The 24,739-nt window shown below is 46.3% G+C and overlaps 1 protein-coding gene across 6 annotated transcripts in view; it reads right to left on the bottom strand.

Moving 5' to 3' along the window:
* Positions 1 to 24,739, bottom strand: part of LOC125451750 (zinc finger protein 521) — a 609,775-nt gene that overhangs the window by 209,301 nt on the left and 375,735 nt on the right. For 4 of the 6 annotated variants that reach the window (XM_059646265.1, XM_059646267.1, XM_059646269.1 and 1 more), the window contains one exon: positions 3,760 to 3,844. In XM_059646265.1, coding sequence (XP_059502248.1) covers positions 3,760 to 3,844 — 85 coding nt within the window. The remainder of the gene's footprint in view (positions 1 to 3,759; positions 3,845 to 24,739) is intronic. The other 2 variants (XM_059646266.1, XM_059646268.1) reach the window with 1 other exon arrangement.

Genomic DNA, 24,739 nt, shown 5'->3' with positions numbered 1-24,739 from the left:
AGTAAGCCCTCTGCCTGTTTCTGTACTCTGTCTCGTCGTTGTTTGAGATCCAACTTACAACAATGGTGCCATGAATAAACTTGTAAATGGAGTTAGGGCGGAGTTTGGCCACATAGTCGTAAAGAATACAGTAAGGGACTCAGTATGCAGCCTTATGGGGCTCTGGTGTTGAGGATTATTGTGGAGGAGGTGTTGTCTATGAGTCAGAAAGTCAAGGATCAGTTACAGAGCGCAGAGCTGAGAACCAGGTCTCGGAGTTTCGACATGACTTTCTTTGGAATTACGTTGTTGAAGGCGGAACTATAGACAATAACTAGGAGCCTGATGTAGGTGTCCTTGTTATCCAGCTGCTCCAGGGACGAGTGTAGGCCACTGCTGTGGACCAAGAGCATTGGTAAGTGAATTGCAAAGGATCAAAGAAATCTGGTTGGTTGGAGTTGGCATGATGTCATCAGCAATCTTGGAAATGTTGCATTTGGTTCCCGCATCCAGGTATTGTTATATATTGGGAATAGCTGGGGCCCAAGCACTGATTTCTGGGGTATTCCAGTAGTCACTGCCCGTATCTCAGAGAAAGACACATTTACTCCTACTCACTCTTTCCTGTCTGTCATCAATTCTCAATTAATGCTGATATATTAGTCTTAATCCCATGTACTTTAACTTTTCCCACTAACCTCCTACTGGGACCTTATCAAAAATTTTCTGAGAATCCAATTACAGCCCATCCACTGGTTCTCCTTTATCTAATCTATTAGTTACATCCTTATAAAGCTGTAGTAGATTTGTTATGCATGGTTGTGTTTCATAAATCTGCAATGCCTTTTGACCAATCCTAATAATGTTTTCCAAGTCTGCTGTCATCTTTTATAGCAGATTTACGCACGTTCCCCATTGCTGATGTGAGGCTAACCGGTGTGTAATTCTCTGTTTTTCTCTCTCTCTTTTGAAATAATTTGCCACCCTTCAATCTGTAGGAACTGCTCCAGAATCAATCTTTAGAATTTTGAAAGAGGACTAGTAATGTATCCAATATTTCCACTTCTTTTCGTACTTTGGGATGTAGATTATCAGGTCCTTGTGATCTGTTAGCCCTTATACCCATTAATTTTCCCAGTACCATTTTTAACATAATGCTGATTTCCTTCAATTACAATCTCTCAGACCCTTGATTCCCTAATATTCCTTGGAAAATATTTGTGCCTCCTTTTTGAAGGCAGAACCAAGATATATATTCAATTCTTCTGCCATTTCTTTGTTGACCATTATACTTTCACCAATTTCTTACTGTAAGGATTTCGTCTTCACTAATCTTTTTTCGCTCCTCATGATTAAAAGCTCAGCTTCCATGTTCTCTTCAAATTTACTCTGATACTCTATTTCTCCCCTTTATCAAACTTTTTGTCCTCTTTTGCTGAATTCTAAAATGATCCCAGTCCACAGGTTTGCTGCTTTTTCTGGCAACTTTGTATGCCTCCTCTTCAGAGCTAACACTAACCTTAATTTCTTTTGGAAGTTACATTGGAGACTCCTTATCTCTTTTATTTTTATGCCAGACAGGAATGAATAACTGTTGTAATTCATGCACATGTTCCTAAATATCTAACATTACTTATCCACCATTAACCCCTTTAGTAAGATTCATAATTCAATCCTTGCCACACCATGCTTCACACCCTCAGAGTTCCCTTTATTTAGATTCAGGACCCTAATTTCAGATTCAGCAACTTCACTCTCTACCTAATGAAGAATTCTATCATATTATGATTGCTGTCCCCCAAGGAACCCTGCACAACAAGATTGTTAATTAATCCTTTCTCACTGCATAGTACCCAGTCTAGAATAACCTGTTCTCTGGTTGGTTCCTCAACATATTGGTCTAAAGCTTCCTCCACAATATCATCACTAGTTTGCTTTGACTGCCACACAAAGACAAAGACAGTCTTCTTCCCCCTTTTTTTTATATAAACAAAACCACAAACACATCTAATGTTTGCTTACAGCAATAATCGGGTGCTCAGTATTGAATTTCTGCCTCTCTATGTTAACACTACTAGGGAGAGAGAGAGAATCTGTGTGTGTCCATGTGTGCATGTGTATCTGTGCACGTCTGCTTGTCTGTGTGTCTGTTCATAAGTGTATACTATCCACTTATCTGTATGTGTGGGCATGTGTATCTGTCTATTTGTGTGTATCTGTGTGGGTGTGCGCCTGTTTGTGTGTGTGTATCTGTTTCTCCATGTGTGTCTGTCCATGTGTGCGTGTCTGTTGGTTTGTGTATCTGTTTGTATCTGAGCATGTGTGTCTGTCAGTCTATGTGTGTCTGTTTTTCTTTGTGTGTGTATCTGTCTGTTTCTGCATATGTGTGTTTGTGTGTATTTGTGGGTGTTGCATGTGCGTACACATATGTGTGCGTCTGTGTGTTTGTGTGTGCATGTCTGTTTGTAAACTGTGGGGGTGCATACGTGTGTCTGTTTGTAAACTGTGGGAGTGCGTGTGTGTGTGTGTGTGTGTGTGTCTGTTTGTATCCTGTGTGTGTGTGTGTGTGTGTGTGTGTGTGTGTGTGTGTGTGTGTGTATCCTGTGGGTGTGTGTCTGTTTGTATCCTGTGGGCGTGCGTGTGTGTGTCTGTTTATATCCTGTGGGTGTGCGTGTGTGTGTGTCTGTTTATATCCTGTGGGTGTGCGTGTGTGTGTGTGTCTGTTTGTATCCTATGGGTGTGTGTTTGTCTGTGTGTTCTGGATGTGAGTTTGCTCGCTGAGCTGGAAGGTTAGTTTTCAGACGTTTCGTCACCATTCTAGGTAACATCATCAGTGAGCCTCCGACGAAGCACTGGTGTTATGGCGCTTCGTCGGAGGCTCACTGATGATGTTACCTAGAATGGTGATGAAACGTCTGAAAACTAACCTTCCAGCTCAGCGAGCAAACTCACATCCAGAACCTCAACCTGAGCTACAAATCTTCTCAAAACTCGCTAGTGTCTGTGTGTCAGAGATAATGGGAACTGCAGATGCTGGAGATTCCAAGATAATAAAATGTGAGGCTGGATGACGGTTTGTGTGCATGTGAGGAACAGTAAGAAGTGACAAGCTGTACAAAATCTCAGTGAAATGCTCACACATTTGCACTCTAAACCTTCTGAAGAGTACTGTTGGTCAACTGGAGAGAGCAGAGAAAGTCTTTGGGTTTTGAGAACGTGAAGTTTGCCTCAGTGATGAGCGTGTAATCTACGTGCTGGCACACTGTCCCAGTGCTTTCACTATTCTGACATGTAACAGTACATGTGTTACACCGAGGCCTGAGGGGAGGGAGCCACAGACCAGCAACACCTCGATGGTGACTGGGAGACGGTGATGGGGTGGGGGGGTGGGCGGCGGTGGTGAGTGTAGGGAATGTTACCATCCCCAGACACAGTGCCCAGAGCAGCTGTCACTTCTACCTACTCTGAACCCTCAACCCACTAAAACCCGTGGCCACAGGAGCCTGTTCAATAGTCTCCCGAGCTTGGTCGCAAGCAAGCTGCTCTCCTCTCTAGAAAGGGCGCCTGGTGGAGAAGAGAGAAGACAAGGGGGTGTTATGGCTGATGGGGCCAGGAAAGACCCATACAGACTTTCATAAGAAGCACAGCGTCACCGGCAACAGAAAAATAAATGAAATAAGTGAGGATAAATTGAAAGGAAACGGAGTACCATGGAATCAAACCGCGCGCTGTCGGGTGCAGAGAGAGCGTGTCGAGTGTCTGATGGTGGATACAGCTTACCTATCATATGGTTGGCCACGTGAACCTGGATGTCCCATTCGCACTGAAAGATCATCTGACATTTGATGCACTGGTATGTTCTCTTCTTTGGATGGGAAAGGGAGCGGGAGGAAGAAAAGCAGAAATATCAAACTGGGGCTGACGTGGGAAATGACAAAGCATTGTTTCAGCGGTTTAAAAAAAGAAATTGCAACAGCTATCACAAATCTGTCAATACAAACCAAGCAAGACATGCCACGTGGGAGAGACGAGTTCAGCATTGAGAAGATTTTTATGGATGGGGCTAGCAGAGGGGTGTTGGGCCCAATAGCCTGTGCTGGACATCCTCTATGTCCCTAATCTCAAAAGACCAAATCCATGACACTTGTCCGAACCCAACCCAAACATGATGGATGACACGGTGGCTCAGCGGTTAGCACTGCAGCCTCACAGCGCCAGGGGACCCAGTTTCGATTACAGCTGCTGGTGACTGTCTCTATAGAGTTTGCACATTCTCCCTGTGTCTATGCAGGTTTCCTCCCACTAGCAGGTTAGATGGGTTAGCCATGGCAAAACCCCTGTGTGGAGTGGAGTGATGGGATGCGCCTGGGTGGGATGTTCTTCGGTGGGCTGGCACAGACATGATGAGATGAATGGCCTCTTTCTGCACTGTAGGGATTCTATAGCCAGTGAGGTGAACAGCAGGCCAGTCAGTAACATTCTCTAGGTTCAAGTCCCAATCTTATTGAAACACGCTGGATGGGCCAAATGGCCTACTGCTGCTCCTATTTCCCATGTTCTCCTGCCGACTGCTGTTCAAGCCCTTGGTGAAACCGAATGTTACCAATGCACACTGGGATCAGGACTCAGTCTTGTATGAAAGTAAAACAGGGCCTCGTCCTGGTGGTGAGGGATGGGGAGGATTTAAAATTGAAACATTATACTTGGATGTCCTCAAGGCCACCAATGATTGGCTGAGTCTAGTCACGCCAACAGGGATCATCATGATTGGCTGGTTGTGGGTTTGATCCAATTCCAGAGGGCAATTCAGATTTCTTTAAAGATTCTTTCATGGGATGTGAGCATTGCTTGCAAACATCGCCATTTTCCCTTTAAATTTCACAAAATACCATGGTGAGATTTGACCACATATTCCCTGTAGCATTAACCAGGGTCTCTAGCTTGGTAACTACACACTACCATTAGCTCCCCGCTTAAATCTACGATGTTGGTGTGGGACTGAACAAACAAACCAGCGATAGATAGCAGCTTTCTGTGCCTGATATACAGGTTGGAATTTCAGCATAGTGGTAAACTGCTGGTCTAGCAATAACCTGTCCCAAGGCTTTAGTTCAAATCTCCCTATTGAAGCTGGGGGATCTTTAGTTCAAATCTGTGCATTAAAGTAGTCTTCACATTAGCAGGAGTCATGAAATCACTGTTTTCTTATTACCTATTCTCATCAGAGATACCCTTCTCTGGCGTAAGTCCACCATCCTTTCCCAATCTGGCCTATATGTAACTCCAGACCCTGAGTGGCTGCCTCTTTAAAATGAGGTGCAAACGAAACAAGGGAGATGTGAGGAAAATCCTTCTCACTCAGAGAGCAGTTTGGGTTTGGGATGCACTGCCTGGAAACGTGGAGGCAGGTTAAATTGAGGCATTCAAGAGAGATGTTGGGTGGTTATTTGGGTAGAAATGGTGTGCGGGGAGATGGGCCAAAGGCAGGAGATTGGTACTAGGGGGTAAAACAAGTGCAGACATGATTGGCTAAATGGCCCCCGTCTGTGCTGCAACAATTTGGTGATTTTGTGAAGTGACCCAGCAGCCACTCAGTTGTAGCAAACCCCTATGGAACACCAGACAGACTGCAGCAGTTCAAGAGGCAGCTCATCACCACCTTCTCAAGGGCAGTAAGTATTGACCCAGCCAACCACATCCCAGAAAGGAAATTTTAAAAAGCTTCTAATTCTGGCTGAGATTTTTTTTTGCCTCAACTGAAATCAAAACGTCATGTTGCAATTTGAACCAAGGCTCCCTGGATTACTAGCCCAGTTCAGAGGAAGGGTCCCCAGACCCGAAACGTTAGCTCTGATTTCTCTTCACAGATGCTGCCGGATCTGTTGAGCTTTTCCAGCAGCTTCTGTTTATGTTCCTGATTTACAGCATCCGCGGTTCTTTCGGTTTTCTATTTACCCAGCCCAGCAACACAGTCTACACCAGTGCATTGCCCATTCCATCTGAGAAAATGGTCATAATAATAATAATAACATTCTATGGTGTTTGTACAGGCCCCATAGACATCAGCAGGAAGCTGTGAATTAACAACCTGTTGGCATCTGGGAAGAGTAGTCATAGAGTCATAGACTCATCCAGCACAGAAAGAGACCCGTTGGTCCAAACAGTCCATGCTGATCATAATCCCAAGCCAAACCTGTCACACTTACCTGCCCTCCGCCCATAATATTCCTCCAAACATTTCTTATTCATGAAGTTATCCAAATGTCTATTAAACGTAACTGTACCCACGTCCACCACTTCCTCAGCAAGTTCATTCCACACACGAACCATTCTCTGTGTTTTTGCCCTCGTGTCTTTTTTTAAATCTTTCTCTTCTCACCTTAAAAATATGCTCCCTAGTCTTGAAATCGCCCACCGTGGAGAAAAGACACTAGTCATTCACCTTATCTATACCCCTCATGATTTCATAAACCTCTGTAAGGTCAGCCCTCAACCTCCTAAGCTCTAGGGAACAAAGTCCCAGCCTATCCAGCCTCTCCTTATAACTCAAACCCTCCGTTCCCAGCAACATCCTAGGAAATCTCTTCTGAGCCCTCTCCACTTCAATCATATCCTTGCTGTAACAGGGGGACCAGAACCACGCACAGTATTCCAGAAGGCTTCCCAACTCCTATACTCAAAGGTATGAGCAGTGAAGGCTAAATGACTTCTTAACCACCCTGTCTACCAGGGCTAACTGTGATGTTGTGTATATGTTATCTGACTCTTTTATAATCACCTCCCATTCCAAAGGAACATATAAAATAGAAGCAGAACTAGGGCCAATCAGCCTTTTGAGTCTGCTCCCCCATTCAATATGACCCTGGCTGATCACCCAACTCCATCCCTGTTCCCACTTTCTCCCCCATATCCCTTTGATCCCTTTAGCCCCAAGAACTATATCTAACTCCTTCCTGAAAACATTCAATGTTTTGGCTTCAACCGCTTTCTGTGACAGAGAATGCCACAGGCTCCCCATTCTCTGGGTGAAGGCATTTCTCTTCATCTCAGTCTTAAATGGCCCACTCTGTATCCATAAGGCTGTGACCACCCCCATCCCGGTTCTCAACTTCCTGGTCATCGGGAACATCCTTCCTGTGTTTACCGTTAGAAATGTATAGGTTTCTGTAAAACCCTTCCTTATCCTTCTAAACTCCAGTGCATATAATCCTGACTGATCCAGTGCCTCTTCAAACATCATTGCTGTCTTCCCAAGGATCAGTCTGCGCTAAACCTTTGTTGCACTCCCTCCATTGCCAGATTCTCCTGTACCTGAAACCGAAATGGATTTTATTTTTAAAAACTATTCGTCTAACTTTCCTCAGGCAAGGCATAGAGGAAAGCTTGTTAAGATTCAGAGGAACACAGTCCCTCCACCACAAAATTGTTAAAAATGTAACGTCTCACACTGGTGTGTTTTCAGTCGAATGCTACAAAATGGATCTTGCTCTGCGCACCCAGTTTCCATTTGGTGCAATCCAGCACATTTTGCACAGAACTCGTTCGTAAAGTCAGACAGGAAGATATTCACAGCTTGGCACCTGAGCAAACATTAACTGTGCCTCAGTGCCAGACATCTCTTTGCACATTACAGAGAGGTTTCTGTCCTGCTTACACAACCTGTTTATCACCTCGCCACTAAACTTATCACCAGAAACTCGAGTTGGCAAGTCTGACGGAATTCAGAATTAAACATTCCACTCCTATTTCCCCCCTCACCTTCCCGTCTCCCACCCACCACCCACCAAACCCACCCCATATAAAACTAACATCCCCAACCCCCACCAGGTGCCCAGGGGAAATGTGCAACGAGACACCGAATCCAGACTGAACAAACCAACACAGTCTCTTCTCGGCCAGACCCACCGACCTACTCACCAACCCCTCACCCCAAAACTCACTCACTCACTCACTCACACACACACACACACACACACACACACTCACTCACACACACTCACTCACTCACTCACTCACACGCACACTCACTCTCTCTCACTCACACACACTCACTCACTCACACACTCTCACTCAATCACTCACACACACACACACACGTACACACACACACTCACACACACACACACACACACACACACACTCACTCACTTACACACACACACACACGCTCACACACACACACTCACTCACACACACACTCACTCACTCAATCACTCACACACACACACACTCACTCACTCACACACACTCACTCACTCACACACATGCTCACTCACTCACACTCACACACTCACTCAATCACTCAGACACACACGCACACACATACACTCAATCACTCACACACACACTCAATCACACACTCACACACACACACTCACACACACACTCACTCATACACACACACTCACTCACTCACAAACACACACTCACTCACTCACACAACACACTCACTCAATCACTCACACACACACACACTCACTCACTCAATCACTCACACACACACACAATCACACACACACACACTCACTCAATCACTCACACACACACATACAATCACACACACACACTCACTCACTCAATCACACACACACATGAGCGCACGCGCGCGCGCACACACACTCAATCACATACACACACACACTCACTCAATCACACACACACGCGCACGCACGTGCACACACACACACACACACACACACACACACACACACACACACACATGAGAGCACGCGTGCGCGCGCGCACACACACACACACACACAATCTCACACACACACACACACACACACACACACACACACACACACACACACACACACACACACTCACACACACACACACACACATGAGCGCACGCGTGCGCGCGCGCACACACACACACACACACACAATCTCACACACACACACACACACACACACACACACACACACACACACCAGCTTCAGACTATCCGTCCCTCTCTCTCACACTGGATCATCTCTCATGTTCCAGACCTGGCACCAACAACTTGCATTTACATAGCACAGTTTAGCTAGTTCTGGTTGCCCTTTTATGGGAAGGATGTTGGTAAAGTGGAGAGAGTGCACTGAAAAGCTTTACAAGGATGTGGCTGGGTCTGGAGGACTTCAGCAAGAAGGAGGGGCTGAGGAGTGATCTTACAGAGGTTTAATAAATGTTGAGGAGCATGAATAGGGTGAACAGCTGAGGCTATTTCCCTGGGTAAGTTCTGAGGAAGATTCACTCAACCTGAAACAATGACTTTGATTTCTCTCCACGGATGCTCCCAGACCAGTGGAGCTTTTCCAGCAATTTCTGTCTATGATTCTGACTTACAGCATCCGAAGTTCTTTTTGTTTTGCTTTTCCCCAGGTCGGGGAATCTAAAACTAGAGGGGCTTAGGTTTAAGGTGAGTGGGGTGAGATTTAAAAGGGACCTGAGGGGTAACTTTTACACACAGCGGGTGGAGCGTGTATGGAATGAGCTGACAGAGGAAGTGGTGGAAGCTGGCACAATTACAACATTTAAGAGTCATCAGGATGGTACATGATTAGGGAGGGTTTAGAGGGAATATCGGCCAAATGCTGGCAAATGGGACTAGGTCAGATTGGGATGTGTGGTCAGGATGGGCGAGTTAGACTGTAGGGCTGTTTCCATGCTGTATAACTGCGTGACTCTAGCACTGATGGAACTTTGACACTGTTCTACATTACAACAATGTAATTGAAGCTGCTGTTGAGGTGAGTTCCAAACAGTGTCTCAAAGTATGAGTTTGAGAGCAGGAATCTCTTCAAGGTTGAAGGCACAGCTGCCAATACAGGGACAATGGAAACCGGGGAAAGTTATGAGGGCTGGAATGCAGCCGGGCCAATGTTCCAGAGGGCTGTGAGTTTGCAATTGTACCAAAGCCTGTCAGATTCTGGCCGGACTTTGACAGGGCAGATGCTGGGGGAGAATGCTTCCCCCTAGTGGGAAGTTCTACACCCAGGGGGCACAGTTTACAAATTCGGGATCTTCCAGTTACATCAAAAATGGGGAGGAATTTCATCTCTCAGGGGACCATTAGTGTGTGAATTCTCTTGTCCAGAGAGTAGTGGAAGCTGGGATGGTCAATGCCATCAAGACTGAGTTAGACAGAGATTGGCGAGGAGGTGAAGGGCTCCTGGTGTCAGCTGGGAAACTCTAGGAAAGGCCATTGCCTGTGAGCAACAAAAGCATGGCATGTACACTGTACTGGTACAGGTCATCTTCTATTTAGGAGTGATTTATTCATCCATTATTTACAGTACAAGAGGCTATTCAGTCCATCACGTCTGTGCTGTTCAATAAGGGCTGAATGCGCTAATCCCATATTCCAGCTCTTCACCCATTGCCCTGGAGGATAGGGTAAGAGAGTGACTATGTGAATATGGATAGTTCCCCAGGCTGGGAGCACATTTTGTCTCAAGTCTGTTTCCGAGCTGATCTGTACACAAGCCATGGCACCGTAACAAAGCTCTACATAGTTATGGGAAATATTTATATCCTGGGGTTTTAAAATTACAACCATTTCTGGGATTGTGTTCGTCAATAGGACATTTATAAATCGGGAACCCCCTGTTAATTTTAAATGTTATGACGGTTTGACTGAACCTGCCCTCTTAGACAGTGAGTCCCAGGCTCCCACTACACTCTGAGTAAAAAAAGTTCTCCTCAACTCTCCTCATAGCATCCTAACTCTTTCCTTACATCTATACTCCACTCCCCCGCCCCCAGGTTATTCTTCTCTCTATTAATGGAGAAAGTGCCTTTCTCTACACCCTGTCTATATCCTTCGTACTCTAATACAACTCTTGCTGTGCCAAGGAAAATAACCCCAGTCCTATTCAACCTTTCCTTTTTTGCTCAGACCTTACAGCCTAAGCAGTATCTCCTGCGCACTTTCTCTTATGTAATCACATTCTTCCTATAATATCATCAGAGCTGCACATCCAGTTGGGGCCCAGCCGGTATTTTATACAGTTCCAAGTAACCCCCATGCTGTTGTACTCTGTTGCTTGGCTTATAAGGACAAGTAGCCCACATGGCTTCTTAAGCACCTTCACCTCCTACCGTTAGGGAGATCTGTGGACATACACAGCAAGATCTCTCCATGGTCCTACCCATTCCCCTTGCCTTGTTAATCCTCCCCCCAAGTGCAGCATCTCACACCTTTTCCACGTTAACTTCGATTTGTGACGGTCATCAAAACAAGAGACTGTCACTGAGATGGGCCTGTGCTTGTGAGCATCTCCGGGACGCAATCTGAAACGCTGCCCCCCAGTGTTCTACCAAACCCCACTTTTACACTTCAGACTCCAGCTGGAGCTGCCCAGTATGTTACAGGATTCTTTCCAGTAGGTGAGAGATGGAGGTACAAGAAACTTGAAACGCAGTGAACAGAGTCATAGAGTCATTCAGCAACGAAAAACACCTTTCAGAACAACTGACCCATGCTGGCCAGACATCCCAATCTGACCTAGTCCCATTGGGCTAGGGACTGACTAGTGGCAAGTGACATTCATGCCACACAAATGCCAGGCTATGACCATCACCAATAAGAGTCAATCTAACCACCGGCCCATGACATTCAACGGTGTTACCATCACTGATACCCCCACAATCAACATCCTGGGGGTGGCCACTGACCAGAAGCCCAACTGGGCTCATTAACACTGGCTACAAGAGCAGGCCAGAAGCTAGGAATCCTGTAGCGAGTAGCTCACCTTCTAACTCCGCAAAGCCTGTCCACCATCTACAAGGCACAAGTCAGGAGTGTGAGGGAATACTCCCCACTTGCCTGGATGGGGGCAGCTTTAACAACACTCAAGGAGCTTGACAGTGTCAGGATAATGTAGCCCACTTGTTGGCATTACATTCAAAGCATCCACTCCCTCCCGCCACTGACACTCAGTTGCAGCAGTGTGTACTGTCTACAAGGTGCACTGCAGAAACCTTCCAAACCCACAACCACTTCCATCTAGAAGGACAAGGGCAGCAGATACATGGGGACACCATCCCCTGCAAGTTCCCCTCTGAGCCATTCACCATCCTGACTTGGAAATATTTTGCCGTTCCTTCACTGTCGCTGAGTCAAAATCCTGGAATTCCCTCCTTAAAGGCATTGTGGATCAACCTACAGCACATGGACTGCAGAATTTCAAGAAGGCAGCTCACCCTCACCTTCTCAAGTGGCAACTAGGGACAGCAATAAATGCTGGGCCCAGTCAGTGACACGCACATCCCACAAATGAATAGGAAAAAAGATTTGCCAGCATTTGGTCGACATCCCCCTAAACGCTTCCTACTGAATGACAGAAGAGGCTAAGGCTCGTTTCAGTAGGAAACACATCCAATTGTGAGCTACTTGAGGTCTTTAACATTACGAAAGGTTAGATGGGGTTAGTGGGAACACAGGGGCACAACAGGAGTAGCAGGCCAGTGATAATGGGAACTGCAGATGCTGGAGAATCCAAGATAACAAAGTGTGGAGCTGGCTAAACACAGCAGGCCAAGCAGCATCTCAGGAGCACAAAAGCCTAGACCCTTCATCAGAGAGGGGGATGGGGAGAGGGAACTGGAATAAATAGGGAGAGAGGGGGAGGCGGACCGAAGATGGAGAGAAAAGAAGATAGGTAGAGAGGAGAGTATAGGTGAGGAGGTAGGGAGGGGATAGGGCAGTCCAGGGAAGATGGACAGGTCAAGGAGATGGGATGAGGTTAGTAGGTAGATGGGGGTGCGGCTTGGGGTGGGAGGAAGGGTTGGGTGAGAGGAAGAACAGGTTAGGGAGGCAGAGACAGGCTGGACTGGTTTTGGGATGCAGTGGGGGGAGGGGAGATTTTGAAGCTTGTGAAGTCCACATTGATACCATTGGGCTGTAGGGTTCCCAAGCGGAATATGAGTTGCTGTTCCTGCAACCTTCGGGTGGCATCATTGTGGCACTGCAGGAGGCCCATGATGGACATGTCATCTAGAGAATGGGAGGGGGAGTTGAAATGGTTTGCGACTGGGAGGTGCAGTTGTTTGTTGCGAACTGAGCGGAGGTGTTCTGCAAAGCGGTCCCCAAGCCTCCGCTTGGTTTCCCCAATGTAGAGGAAGCCACACCGGGTACAGTGGATGCAGTATACCACATTGGCAGATGTGCAGGTGAACCTCTGCTTAATGTGGAAAGTCATCTTGGTGCCTGGGATAGGGGTGAGGGAGGAGGTGTGGGGGCAAGTGTAGCATTTCCTGTGGTTGCAGGGGAAGGTGCCGGGTGTGGTGGGGTTGGAGGGCAGTTTGGAGCGAACAAGGGAGTCGCGGAGAGAGTGGTCTCTCCGGAAGGCAGACAAGGGTGGGGATGGAATAATGTCTTGGGTGGTGGGATCGGAGAAGTGTCGGAGGATGATGCGTTGTATCCGGAGGTTGGTGGGGTCGTATGTGAGAACGAGGGTGTTCCTCTGGGGGTAGTTGTGGCGGGGGCGGGGTGTGAGGGATGTGTTGCGGGAAATGCAGGAGATGCGGTCAAGGGAGTAGCAGGCCATTCAGCTCCTGAAGGCTATCCTATCATTCTCAATTGTGGTTCATTATCTATCTCAATGTCATATCCTCCCACTATCTCCCAAGTCCTTTTGATGCCTTTAGAATCCAGAAATCTAATGAAGACTGATGCTTTCTCACTCAGCCTTCTACGGCAGAGAATTCCAAAGATTCACCTCCCTCTGAGTGAGGAAATTCCTCCTCATCTCAGTCATTCAAATTTACAAACAAGGAACAAGATTAAGCCACTTAGCCCCACCACCCTGCCCCATGATTCTTTCAGATCATGGCTAACCTGAATTTAACCTCAACTCCAAACTCCTTCATATCCTAATAATTTTTTGTCCCTTGGGAATCAAGAATCTATCTCCCTTTGCTGCTGAAATATTTAAAGATGCCGCATCACTGCCTTTTGAGGAAGCAAAAGGTACAGGAAGCAAATACTAAATCCTCACAGCCCTCTGACAGGAAAAAATGTTTCCTCATCTCTTGTTTTAAACAGGGGACTCCTTATTTTTAAGCAGTGACCCCTAATTCTACCACAACAGGAAACATCCTCTCCACATCCCAAGAGAGTTAGGGGAGGGGAATTTCAGGAAATGCTCCCGAAGGGAGTGGGCAGAAAATGGGGGACTCGCTCCCAGAGGGAGTGCGGGAGAATGTGGGACTCAGTCCCACAGGGAGTGGGGAGGGGGGAATGTGGGACTTTTAAGAGGAGCTGAATAAAACATGAAGCCAAAAGGTGTAGGATGTATCGATGAGGGGGCCTGGCTTCAGGATCCACCTGCTCTAGAGAGTTATTGTAACATCTTTGCAGACGGTGATGAAAAACCATTGATATTAACGAAGTAGGAGGCGACTCAGGTGGCACAAGAAGGCCACTATAGTGCAGATGAGCCAAATGGCCTGCTCTGGGTAACTGCTTCCTCATTCCTGACGGTTGGCTCTGACCATCGGCCTTGTTATTTGGGTGTGATTAATATTTATTACTCTGTTCACACAATCTCTGAACTGTTATGGAACCAAAGGAGGCCATTTGGCCCATTGTGCCTGCAACGGCTCAGTCCCCCAGTGCCAATCTCCTGACTTTTCCCCTCTCACTACACATCATTTCCATCCAAATCACCATCCAATGCCCCTCTCGAATGCCTCAACGGAACCTGCCTGCATCATATTTGCAGGCAGCGCATTCCAGACCCCAACAGCTCGCTGGGTGACAAAGATTGCTCTCTATCACCTTTGCTTACATCACTTTAAATCTGTGTCCCTCTCGTTCTTGTTCCTTTTACAAGCGAGAGCAGCTTCTCCCTATGACAGTCCAGCCCACTCATGATTTTTAAACCCTCTATCTGATCTCCTCTCTAGACTTCCCCTCTCCAAGGAGAACTGTCCCAGGATAAACTGGTGAATTAAATTAAACACAGTCAGACTCTCAGTGAGCGAACTGACTCAAATATGAATACCCAAGAACCTTGCCCACATTGAGCCTCATCGAGTATCTGCCCGTGAGCTGACTGAGTGGATGTTGCTTTAAGTGAGTGAGTGTGTGTGAGAGTATGTGTGTGTGTGAGAGAGAGAGAGTGACAGTCAGCCTAGGGATATGAACTCTCCACCATCTGGCTCAGAGACTGACCAGCTACTGCCTACGCTTCGAAGGTGCCCCCAAATGATACATTTCTAATGAAGATGTCGTCCAGTCTCATTACAAATTCAAATCAACTCTTCACTCTTCCAATTAGGAAATCAAGTGCTCCTCTCTAATCATGAATGCACCAGACTGACTGATGACTGAAGCAATGTACCAGGAGGCTACATCTTGCCAAGTGCAGTATGTGACGCTTCAGCCCAGCACAGTGCTCTGACAGCTAAAGCCCAGAGGCATGTCGGTCACAGCCCGCACGTCAAGGCATTGTGTGCCGACTGAGGATGCATTTACATAGCGCCCGAGCCGGAGCGCAACCACCTCAGGACGCTAATTTTGGTCGGGGAGGGGGGCAGTGGAGGTTGCTGCTTGAGCCGAGCTGCCTGACGCAGTATCTGAGCAGGCCACGGTGCTAGACACAGGTTTCAGAGACCTTGCAGGAGGAGAGAGATTTCGAAGAGGTCTGGGGGTGGCTCAAGATGGAACAATCGATGAGTGACTGAAAACAGGAAGAGATCATAGAGTTGTAGAGCACAGAAACTGACCCCTCGGTTCAACCAGTCCATGCCGACCATAATCCCAAACTAAACTAGTCCCACCTGCCTGCTCCTGGCCCATATCCCTCCAAACCTTTCCTATTCACGTACTTATCTCAATGTCTTTTATGTGCTGTTACTATACCTGCAACCACTACTCCCTCTGGAAGTTTGGTCATTCCACTGTCTGTTCAAAAGTTACCCCTCATACGTCTTTTAATCTTTCTCCTCTCAGCTTAAAAATATGGCCCCAAGTTTAAAATCCCCCACCCTAGGGAAAAGGCACCTTATCCATGCCCCTCAGGATTTTAGAAACATCTATAAGGTCAGCCCTCAGCCTCCTACGCTCCAGTGAGAAAAGTCCAGGCCTATTGCAGCCTCTCCTTATAACTCGGAATTGGAGAACTTCTCAATTTTTGTTGTGGATGTACAAGACATTGGTAGGTCCACATGCGGAATACCGCGTGCAATCCTGGTCTCCCTTCTGTAGGAAGGATATTGTTAAACTTGAGGGGATGCTGCAGGAAACATTTACAAGGATGTTGCCAGGGTCGGAGGGTTTGAGCTATAGGGAGAGGCTGAATAGGCTGGGGCTATTCTCCCTGGAACATCAGAGGCTGAGGGGGTCACCTTACAGAGGTTTATAAAATCATGAGGGGCACAGACAGGGTGAATAGACATGATCCTTTCTGTGAGGCAGGCGAGTCTGAAACAACAGAGCACAGGTTTAACTTGAGAGGGCAAAGATTTAAAAGGGACCTGAGGAATAACTTTTTCACGCAGACGGTGGTGTGTGTATGGAACGAGCTGCCAGAGGAAGTGGTGGGGGCTGGTACAATTACAACATTTAAAAGGCATTAGGATGGGTATATGAATAGGAAGGGTTTAGAGGGATATGGGCCAAATACTGGCAAATGGGACTAGATTAATTTAGGATGTCTGGTCGGCATGGACAAGTTGGACCGAAGGGCCTGATTCTGTTTCTCTGACACTATAACTTTCATCACCATCTACAGGAAGACAATTCCAGACCCTTATGAACTGCTGACAGAAAAATATCCTCCTCACCTTAGCCTTACTTGGGAGACCCGATATTTTCAAACGGCTTCCCCTGGATCGGCTCTTCTTCCCAAACCACATATTTCCCAGAATTCCATTCCATTCTTCCCTCACAGGAAATGACCTTCTTGTCTCATAACCCTACATCGATCGGGGATTCAAAGTCAACAAGCTTGAAATAAATATTTCCAGATCCTGCAGCCTCACAACGTAAGGATTAAATGTTGTGCCCCTAATTATTTCTCTCATTTTTAAAACAAAAATTCATGTCACATGGGCATCACTGGCATTCAATACCCATCCCCAATTGCCCTTGTACTCAGTGGCTCACTTGGCCAATCTCTCCTTATTGGACTGTCCTGCCATCCCTAGTATCAACCCCGTGAACCTCCGCTGCACTCCTGCGATGGCAAGTATATCCTTTCTCAGGTAGGGAGACCTAAACAGCACACGATACTCCAGGTGTGGTCTCACTAAGGCCCTGCTGTTGTACTTGACTCCTCTTAAACAAAGGCCGACATACCACTTGCCTTCCTGACTGCTTGCTGCACCTGCCTGCCTCCTCTCATTGACTGGTGTCTGACCCTGGCTAGCCCTGTCCATCATCCTGCTTCAAATGTGAAATCAACCGATCAAGGGTCTCATGGAGTTCTGTAAACCCTTAAGCTAGAGAGCAGTGGATGATACTCAACCGTTGGCTGTGTGGGCAGTAGGGAGCTCAGTTTAGGGAGGTGTTATTAGACATTGGTATGGAGCGAACTGCAGCATTCTGAGCAACCAGGTGCTGTTTTACTATGATACATCCTCGCTGCAATGATTTTTTTTGTGATGCACATTATGTTTTTAGGCCAGAATGACTTTATTAAGAAATCAATTTACAGTTCAGAAACGTATAATCGAATGACACTGTGAGGAGGCGAAAGGAAACAGAAATGGAGTTGGCTTTGAAACCCTGATGTCTTGATTTTAAAATTAAACCTCAGTTTCAAACTCTAAAGGACTACGCGTCGAAAGCAGGCCTGCAAAACAATTTACATCAGATAATACATTCTCACAGCACAGGAGGAGGGAGAAATGTGTGAAGTCAGGCTCTGAGTGGAGCTCAGCTCTTCATTTTCATATTCATTCGCACTTTTTCTCATTTCTAAACCAGTGCGTTTTGAGAGGCTAGCCAGCAGAGCAAACCTCAGCAGAATATTTTGCCCTTTGTGGTTATTGAGACATGCCCTCCAGCTGCCTCATTAGCTCAGTCCAGGTCAGCAACAAACCCTGGAACACCAAAGCATTGCCCTTTCCAGGGCAGTTAGGGGTGAGAAACAAATGGTGGAGCAGCCTTTTACACCCAGCTCAAGTGAAGACAAAGCCTGTAATTCTCATCCTCATTCCAGAACCAGAGGGGGTCAGGGGCTCACAGTCTAAGGATACAGGGTGGGCCATTTAGGGCTGAGATGAAGAGAAATGTCTTCACCCAGAGAGTGGGGAGCCTGTGGAATTTGCTCCCTCTGAAAGCGGTTATGGTCAAAACATTGAATGTTTTCAAAGAGGAGGGAGCGACAGTTCTTGGGGATTAAAGGGTACGTGGGAGAGAAATTGGGAACAGGGCACTGAATTTGAAATGGAGCCATGATCATACTGAATGTTAGAGCAGTCACAAACAGCCAAATGGCCTACACCTGCTCCTAAGCTTCTGTTTCATTGATCCCTTTGATGATCCACTAGTTATATCCTGTCAACTTGAAAATGACCTATTTATGCCCACTCCCTCCTCTCTGTTCATTAGCCTCTCCTCTCTCTCTCCTACACCATGAGCAGAAACCAACAAGAGCAGCAATGATGGCTCAGTGGTTAGCACTGCAGCCTCACAGCACTGGGACCCGGGTTCGATTTCGCCCTCAGACGACTGTCTGTGTGGAGTTTGCACATTCTCTCCATTGGGTTTCCACCCGCAGTCCAAAGATGTGCAGGCTAAGTGGATTAGCCATGCTAATTAGCCTATAGTGTCCAGTGATATATAGGCTAGGTTGGTTAGCCATAAGAGGTGCAGGGATAGGGCAGGGGAGCGGGATGCTCTCTTTGAATTGTCAGTGCGGACTCGATGACCAAACGACGTATTTCTGCACTGTAGGGATTTTATCTCCAAAGCTGGTCTCTTGAACATCCCAATTTCAACAGCTGCATCATTGGTGGCCATGCCTGGGTCCGAGGCTCTAGAATCCTTTCCTAAAGTTCTCCTGCTCCTATCAGCCTCGCTCTCACTTCATTCACCAATCACCTGACCCAAACATCTCATTTAAGCAGCTATTAGCTAGGCATATGGATAATAGTATAAGGTAGGGGCAAAGGTTAGATAGACCTTAGGATTAGGGTAAAAGTTCGGCATGATATATTTCCAAGTCAGGATGGTGAGTGGCCAGGAGGGGAACTTGCAGGGGGTGGTGTTCCCATGTATCTGCTGCCCTTGTCCTTCTAGATGGAAGTGGTCTCCGATGTGGAAGGTGCTGCCTGAGGATCTTTGGTGAATTTCTGCAGTGCATCTTGTAGATGGCACACACTGCTGCTACTGAGCGTCGGTGGTAGAAGGATTGTGGATGTGATGCTAACCAAGCGAGCTGCTTTGTCTTGGTACCACATCCCTAAACACAGGCAGATGAGGAGGTGATGACTTAGTGGAATTATCAGGAGAATATTAATGATAATGTTGGGGGACACAGGTTCAAATCATGCCATTGCAGATGGTGGAATTTCAATTTAGTAAATGCCTGAAATTAAGAGTCTACTGATGGCCATGGAGCCATTGTTGGTTTTTGGAAAAACCCATCTGTTTCACTAATGTCTTTAGGGAGGAAATCTGCCATCCTTACATGGTCTGGCCTACATGTGACTCCAGATCCACAGCAATGTGGTTGACTCTTAACTGTCCCCTGGATAATTGGGAATGAGCTGTTAGGAATGGAGAATAAATGGCCTGGCCAGTGCTGCCCATATCCAAGGAATGAATAAGTAAAAAGAGTAGGGGATGTGGAATGGAAGAAAAGGAAGGGGAGCAGTGATGGAACTGAGAAGTTGGTGGGGGGGGGGGGAACACAGTGAGGAGATATTGAGGAAGTGGACAAAGCAGATAGTACACCTTGATGCTCTCCTGCCCCACATTCCCTTCAAGTTCCTCATCATCAGGGAGTGAGATGATTGTGTAAGCCACCAGGAAACTCGCTATTAGCCAGCCAAAACAATTCTGTTTTAAAATCAGACAAAGAGTCAAATTAGCTCCATACAAGCTGTAGTGGTGGGTCCGGTAAAAATCAGTTCACCACAATTCCAGAAGAGAGGTCATTCATTAGAGGGAGGGAGAGAGAGAGAGAGAGAGACGACAGGTGGTGGTTTAACCTGAAGATCACCACACCTCAGGGCTGGGAAGACATTGAGAAGAACAGTCCTCAGCTAGCGCAGGAACTGAAACTGCTGGCATCACAAAACAGCCACTCGGCCAACTGAGCTAACTTGAAAGGGCAAGAAAGTGGTTATGAGGTGCGTTGGATCAACCTTGATCCTCCTGAATGCTGGAGCATGCTCAAGGGGCTGAATGGCCTTCTCCTGCTCCTATCTCCTGTGGTCTCATAGGTCAACCATTCACTGGATTTACCCTCACAGCCAGTGAGTGCCCTGGTCACTCTAGGGCCATCTCCCAGCCAAGCCTCAGGTACCAAGCTACCACAAAGATGGTAAGCTGTGAGGTCCCCCTGAAAGACTTTCTGCACTCAAAGGGTTAAAACATTTTGTACAGAATATCAAGGATAGCAATTTAATTTTACTGCTTTGTGTGAGCATTCTGCCATTGTCAGAGAACCTGCAATTCACTGACAGTCTAATTGCTTAAGGCAGACATTTCATTCATCTTTGTAATTGGCACATTCAGCAGATTATAATGAAGTTAATGGAAATTAAATTACATAATTTACAAATCTTAAAAGTGGTTTAGCATGTGCTAAAGGTAAAGTACATATCAAGCATAACCTTTAACAATGAGGTTTCATTGATGTGATTGGCATATAATGCAATATAAATTACTTCTTTTCTACAATATTTTAATTATGGTTTCCACATGTTAATGAACAAGGACAACCTAATCATTCAAACAATTGCATTTGTCTCTCATTATGGGTTGTGTTTCTGTCAGACCGTGGGCATGGAGCTGGTTGGTGGAAACGGTGTTACCCGCTCTCTCTTCTCCCACCCACAGGGACTCGTGGAGATGGGGTGAGTGGTGACGCTGGTGGTGGGGGTTGGCGGAGGGTTGCAGAGTGACCCAGAGGGAATGGTGGCCCAGGCCTCTCTGAGAAACGACAACAATTCAGTGCAAAGAAAGGGCTGGCAGAGGGGGTGGGATCCTCCACTACACGTTGCATTTCCAGGGGAAGGATGTAGCAATTGAGGTCAGGGGTAAAGATAGAGTTGGGGGAATAGGTATCAGCTATGGCCCAGGGGCCAATCCTATTTTGAAGCCATGATGCACGTGTGCGCTTACACACACCCACAAATTCACACAAACACACACATGCACACACACACACACACACAGACAAATTCACACATACAAACACACGTACACACACACACACACACAAGTTCTCTCACACACACAAACACACACAGTGGCAAATTCTTACACACACGCGCACACAAATTCTCTCTCTCACACACACACACACACACACACACACACACACACACACACACACACACACACACAGACAGATTCACAGATTTTAGGCTGTGCTTTTGCAGGGCATGTGGGTTTCAGGATTGGAGGGGAAGATTATGTGCAAGCTGATTAATTTTTAATGATTCATGGGACGGTGGGAGTCACTGGCTTGGTCCAGCATTTATTGCCTGTCCCTAGGTGCCCCTTGAGAAGGTGATGGTGAGCTGCCTTCTTGAACCGCTACAGTTCATGTGCCACAATGCCCTTACAGAGGGAATTCCAGGATTTGAAGACAGTGAAGAATTTGGTCCGGTGTTGTTTTAATTTACTCATTCACAGGATGTAGGTATCAGTGCCTGGGCCAACACAAGACAGTATTGGTTTCAGTCTACTGAATCTTCTCCACAGTGTCTCCAATGCCTATCTATGTTTCATTTAGATAAGAAGCTCACAACTGCTCAGTCTTCCTGGTGGTGGTCTGACTAGAGCATTGTATAGTTTTCACAAAACCTCCCTCCTCTTGTATTCTATTCCCTATGAAATAGAATAGATCTAAAGTGATTGGTAGACTTCGTAGAGAGATGAGGAAACATTGTTTTCACCCTGTGGTTGCTGGAGGCCGTGATCTCAGTGTCTCAAAGGGTGGTCGAGACAGGAACCCTCAGCACATTTACAAAATACTGGACTTGCAGTGGATACACCATAATCTCAAGGGCTATAGAAAAACTGTTGGAAATTGGACTTGTCTCTTCACCCACCAGCATGGACACTGCAGGTCGAATGGCCTCTTTCTGTGAAATTCCTGTGTCATTCTGACCAAATCGTTCTCAGAAATGGACCTATAGGTTCTGGTCTTTGAAAGGGAAAATGAATTAGAGAAGTTTAATTAAATGATTGTGGGTTGAACTAGCGGACTCCAGTTTTACAATCCTTCCTTATCTTTAAAATTAAAGGGGGTATGAATAAATATGATACCTCTTTGCTGAATTCCTCATGGTGAATGTAGTGAGAGATCTTAATCTCATAAAAGATCAGTAAAAAAGCAGAACAACTTACGCTTCCCGCAGGATAAACAAATATAAATGATGTCCATCAAAGAAAACATGTCTATTTTTACTTAAAAATGAAGATAAATAATGTCTTTTAGCCCAGTGAGCCTCATTCAGAACACAATCCACATATCAACCTCCAGCAGAAAGGGAAAGATTGAATTAAGTGCAGCTTAGAATTCTCCATCATAGCAAACAAACATGGTCTGTAAAGATGTGAAATTTTCATCTTTGTTCTCAAATTGCTCTGTAGCCTCAGCCTTACCGCATCCCCTCCCATTTTGCCGTAATCTGGTCCAACCACACCATCTTTCCAGATCCATGCACCCCTTCGATTCTGGCCTCTTGCACCTCTCCCTGTGATTTCTCACACCCTATCATTGTTGGCCTGAATCCCAAACTCTTAACATTCGAGGCTATGGGCCTAGTGTAGGGAAGTGGAACTAATGTGGACAGTGGTATACTTTTGGCGGTGCAGTATTGATGGGCCAAAGTACTGTATTATTCTGGAATTCCCACGCTAAACCTTCCTAATTCTCCCTCTCTCCTTCTCTAATTCATTCTGTTAAACCTGCCTCTTTGACTGAGTCTTCAGTCATCTGCTTGGGGGCACAACTCTTTGTCTGATAATATCTGTTAAGTAACTTCTGTTTTTTGCGTTAAGGGCACTGTACAAATACAGGCTGTTGATGCTGTCTAATATATAGCTCAGTAGGCTGGACGGCTGGTTTGTGATACAGAGTGATGCCAACAGTGTTCAATTCTTGCATTGGCTGAGGTTACTATGAGAGACTCTCCTTCTCAGCCTCTCCCCTTGCCTGAGGCGTGGCAACCCTCAGCTTAAACCACCACCAGCTGTCTCTCTAATGAGAGGGTAGGACTACGTTGACTTCACTTTAAACGTAGGCAAATAGCCGACAAGACGAATGGCACCAAATGAGCAAAATGCCACATGAGAAAAGGGGACTTTGCAAGTGACCAAACACAGCGAGGTAACAAAGCAGCGTTTTCTTCAAGCCTTAAATGGATCCAACACAAATGGTGAAAGAAAAAAGAAAACCGGGCACAAATTTTTCTCTTCATAATGAATTTATTTCCAGCCCATGGTCCTACACATCTCTGCCTCCTGGTATCTGTTCTCTCTAACCAGTGATAATTTGAGGCTGGGCCAGTATTTATGGACCATCCCTAATTGCCCCTCGATCTGATTGACTTGTTCGGCCATTTCAGAGGGCAGTTATGAGTCAGTCATGTCGTCCACGGATCTGGACTCACATGTAGGCCAAACCGGGCAAGGGTGGCTGATTTCATAGAAGCTAGGTGCTGGAGTAGGCCACTTTGCCCTTCCAGCCTGGTCTGCCATTTGATAAGGTCATCGCTGATGCTCTATCCCAATGCCATATTCCCAGTTTCCTAGCCAGACCCCTTGGTGTCTCTAAAATCTAAACATTTATCAATTTCTTCCTTGAATATATTTAGGGACTTGGCCTCCAGAGGCATTTTTTTGTGGAGAATTCCACAGGATGAGCACTTCAACGAGAGCTATCTTCATCTCAGATATAATTTCCTTCCCTAAAGGGCATTAATGAACAGAATAGGTTTTTGTGACAGTTGGTAATAGTTTTATGGTCACTACCACCATACCAGATTCAATAACAGCTGTCATACTAGGTCTAAAGCACACGTGCCCCTGACCTTTTAACCTGGGCCCCTGATTGCCTTTCACACCGTCATTCCCACTACACCAGCCGACAGCTCCTTAACTGTGATCCCAGTCGATATTTTTAACCAACCCGTCCAGCAACGTTACTACACATCCTCGCAGCAAGTTAGACTTAAGTCTCCTGGCCCAAAGGTAGCAACACTACCATTGTGTCACTAGAGCCCTTTAAAAATGAGCCCGGTCAATAAGAACAGAAGAACAGGAGTCGGCAACTCAAACCTTCTCCACCATTGAATATGATCAATGGGGCAGGTCATTTCGGACTGAGAAATGTCTTCACCCAGCGAGTGGGGAACCTGTGGAATTCTCTGCCAAAGAAAGCAGTTGAGGCTGAAACATTGAATGTTTTCATAAGGAATTAGACATAGTTCTTAGATTAAATGGATCAAAGGATAGGAGGGGAAAGTGGGGTCAGGCACTGAGTTGGACGATCAGCCACGATCGTATTGAACAGTGGAGTAGTCTCAAAGTGTCAAATGGTCCATTTCTGCTCCTATTTCCTGTGTTACTATGAATTG

Source organism: Stegostoma tigrinum, chromosome 5, assembly GCF_030684315.1.
Source record: "Stegostoma tigrinum isolate sSteTig4 chromosome 5, sSteTig4.hap1, whole genome shotgun sequence".
In the NCBI taxonomy this organism is placed as follows: Eukaryota; Metazoa; Chordata; class Chondrichthyes; order Orectolobiformes; family Stegostomatidae; genus Stegostoma; species Stegostoma tigrinum.
The sequence above is the reverse complement of the archived record's forward strand: the minus strand, read 5'-3'. Positions and strand labels throughout refer to the sequence as shown.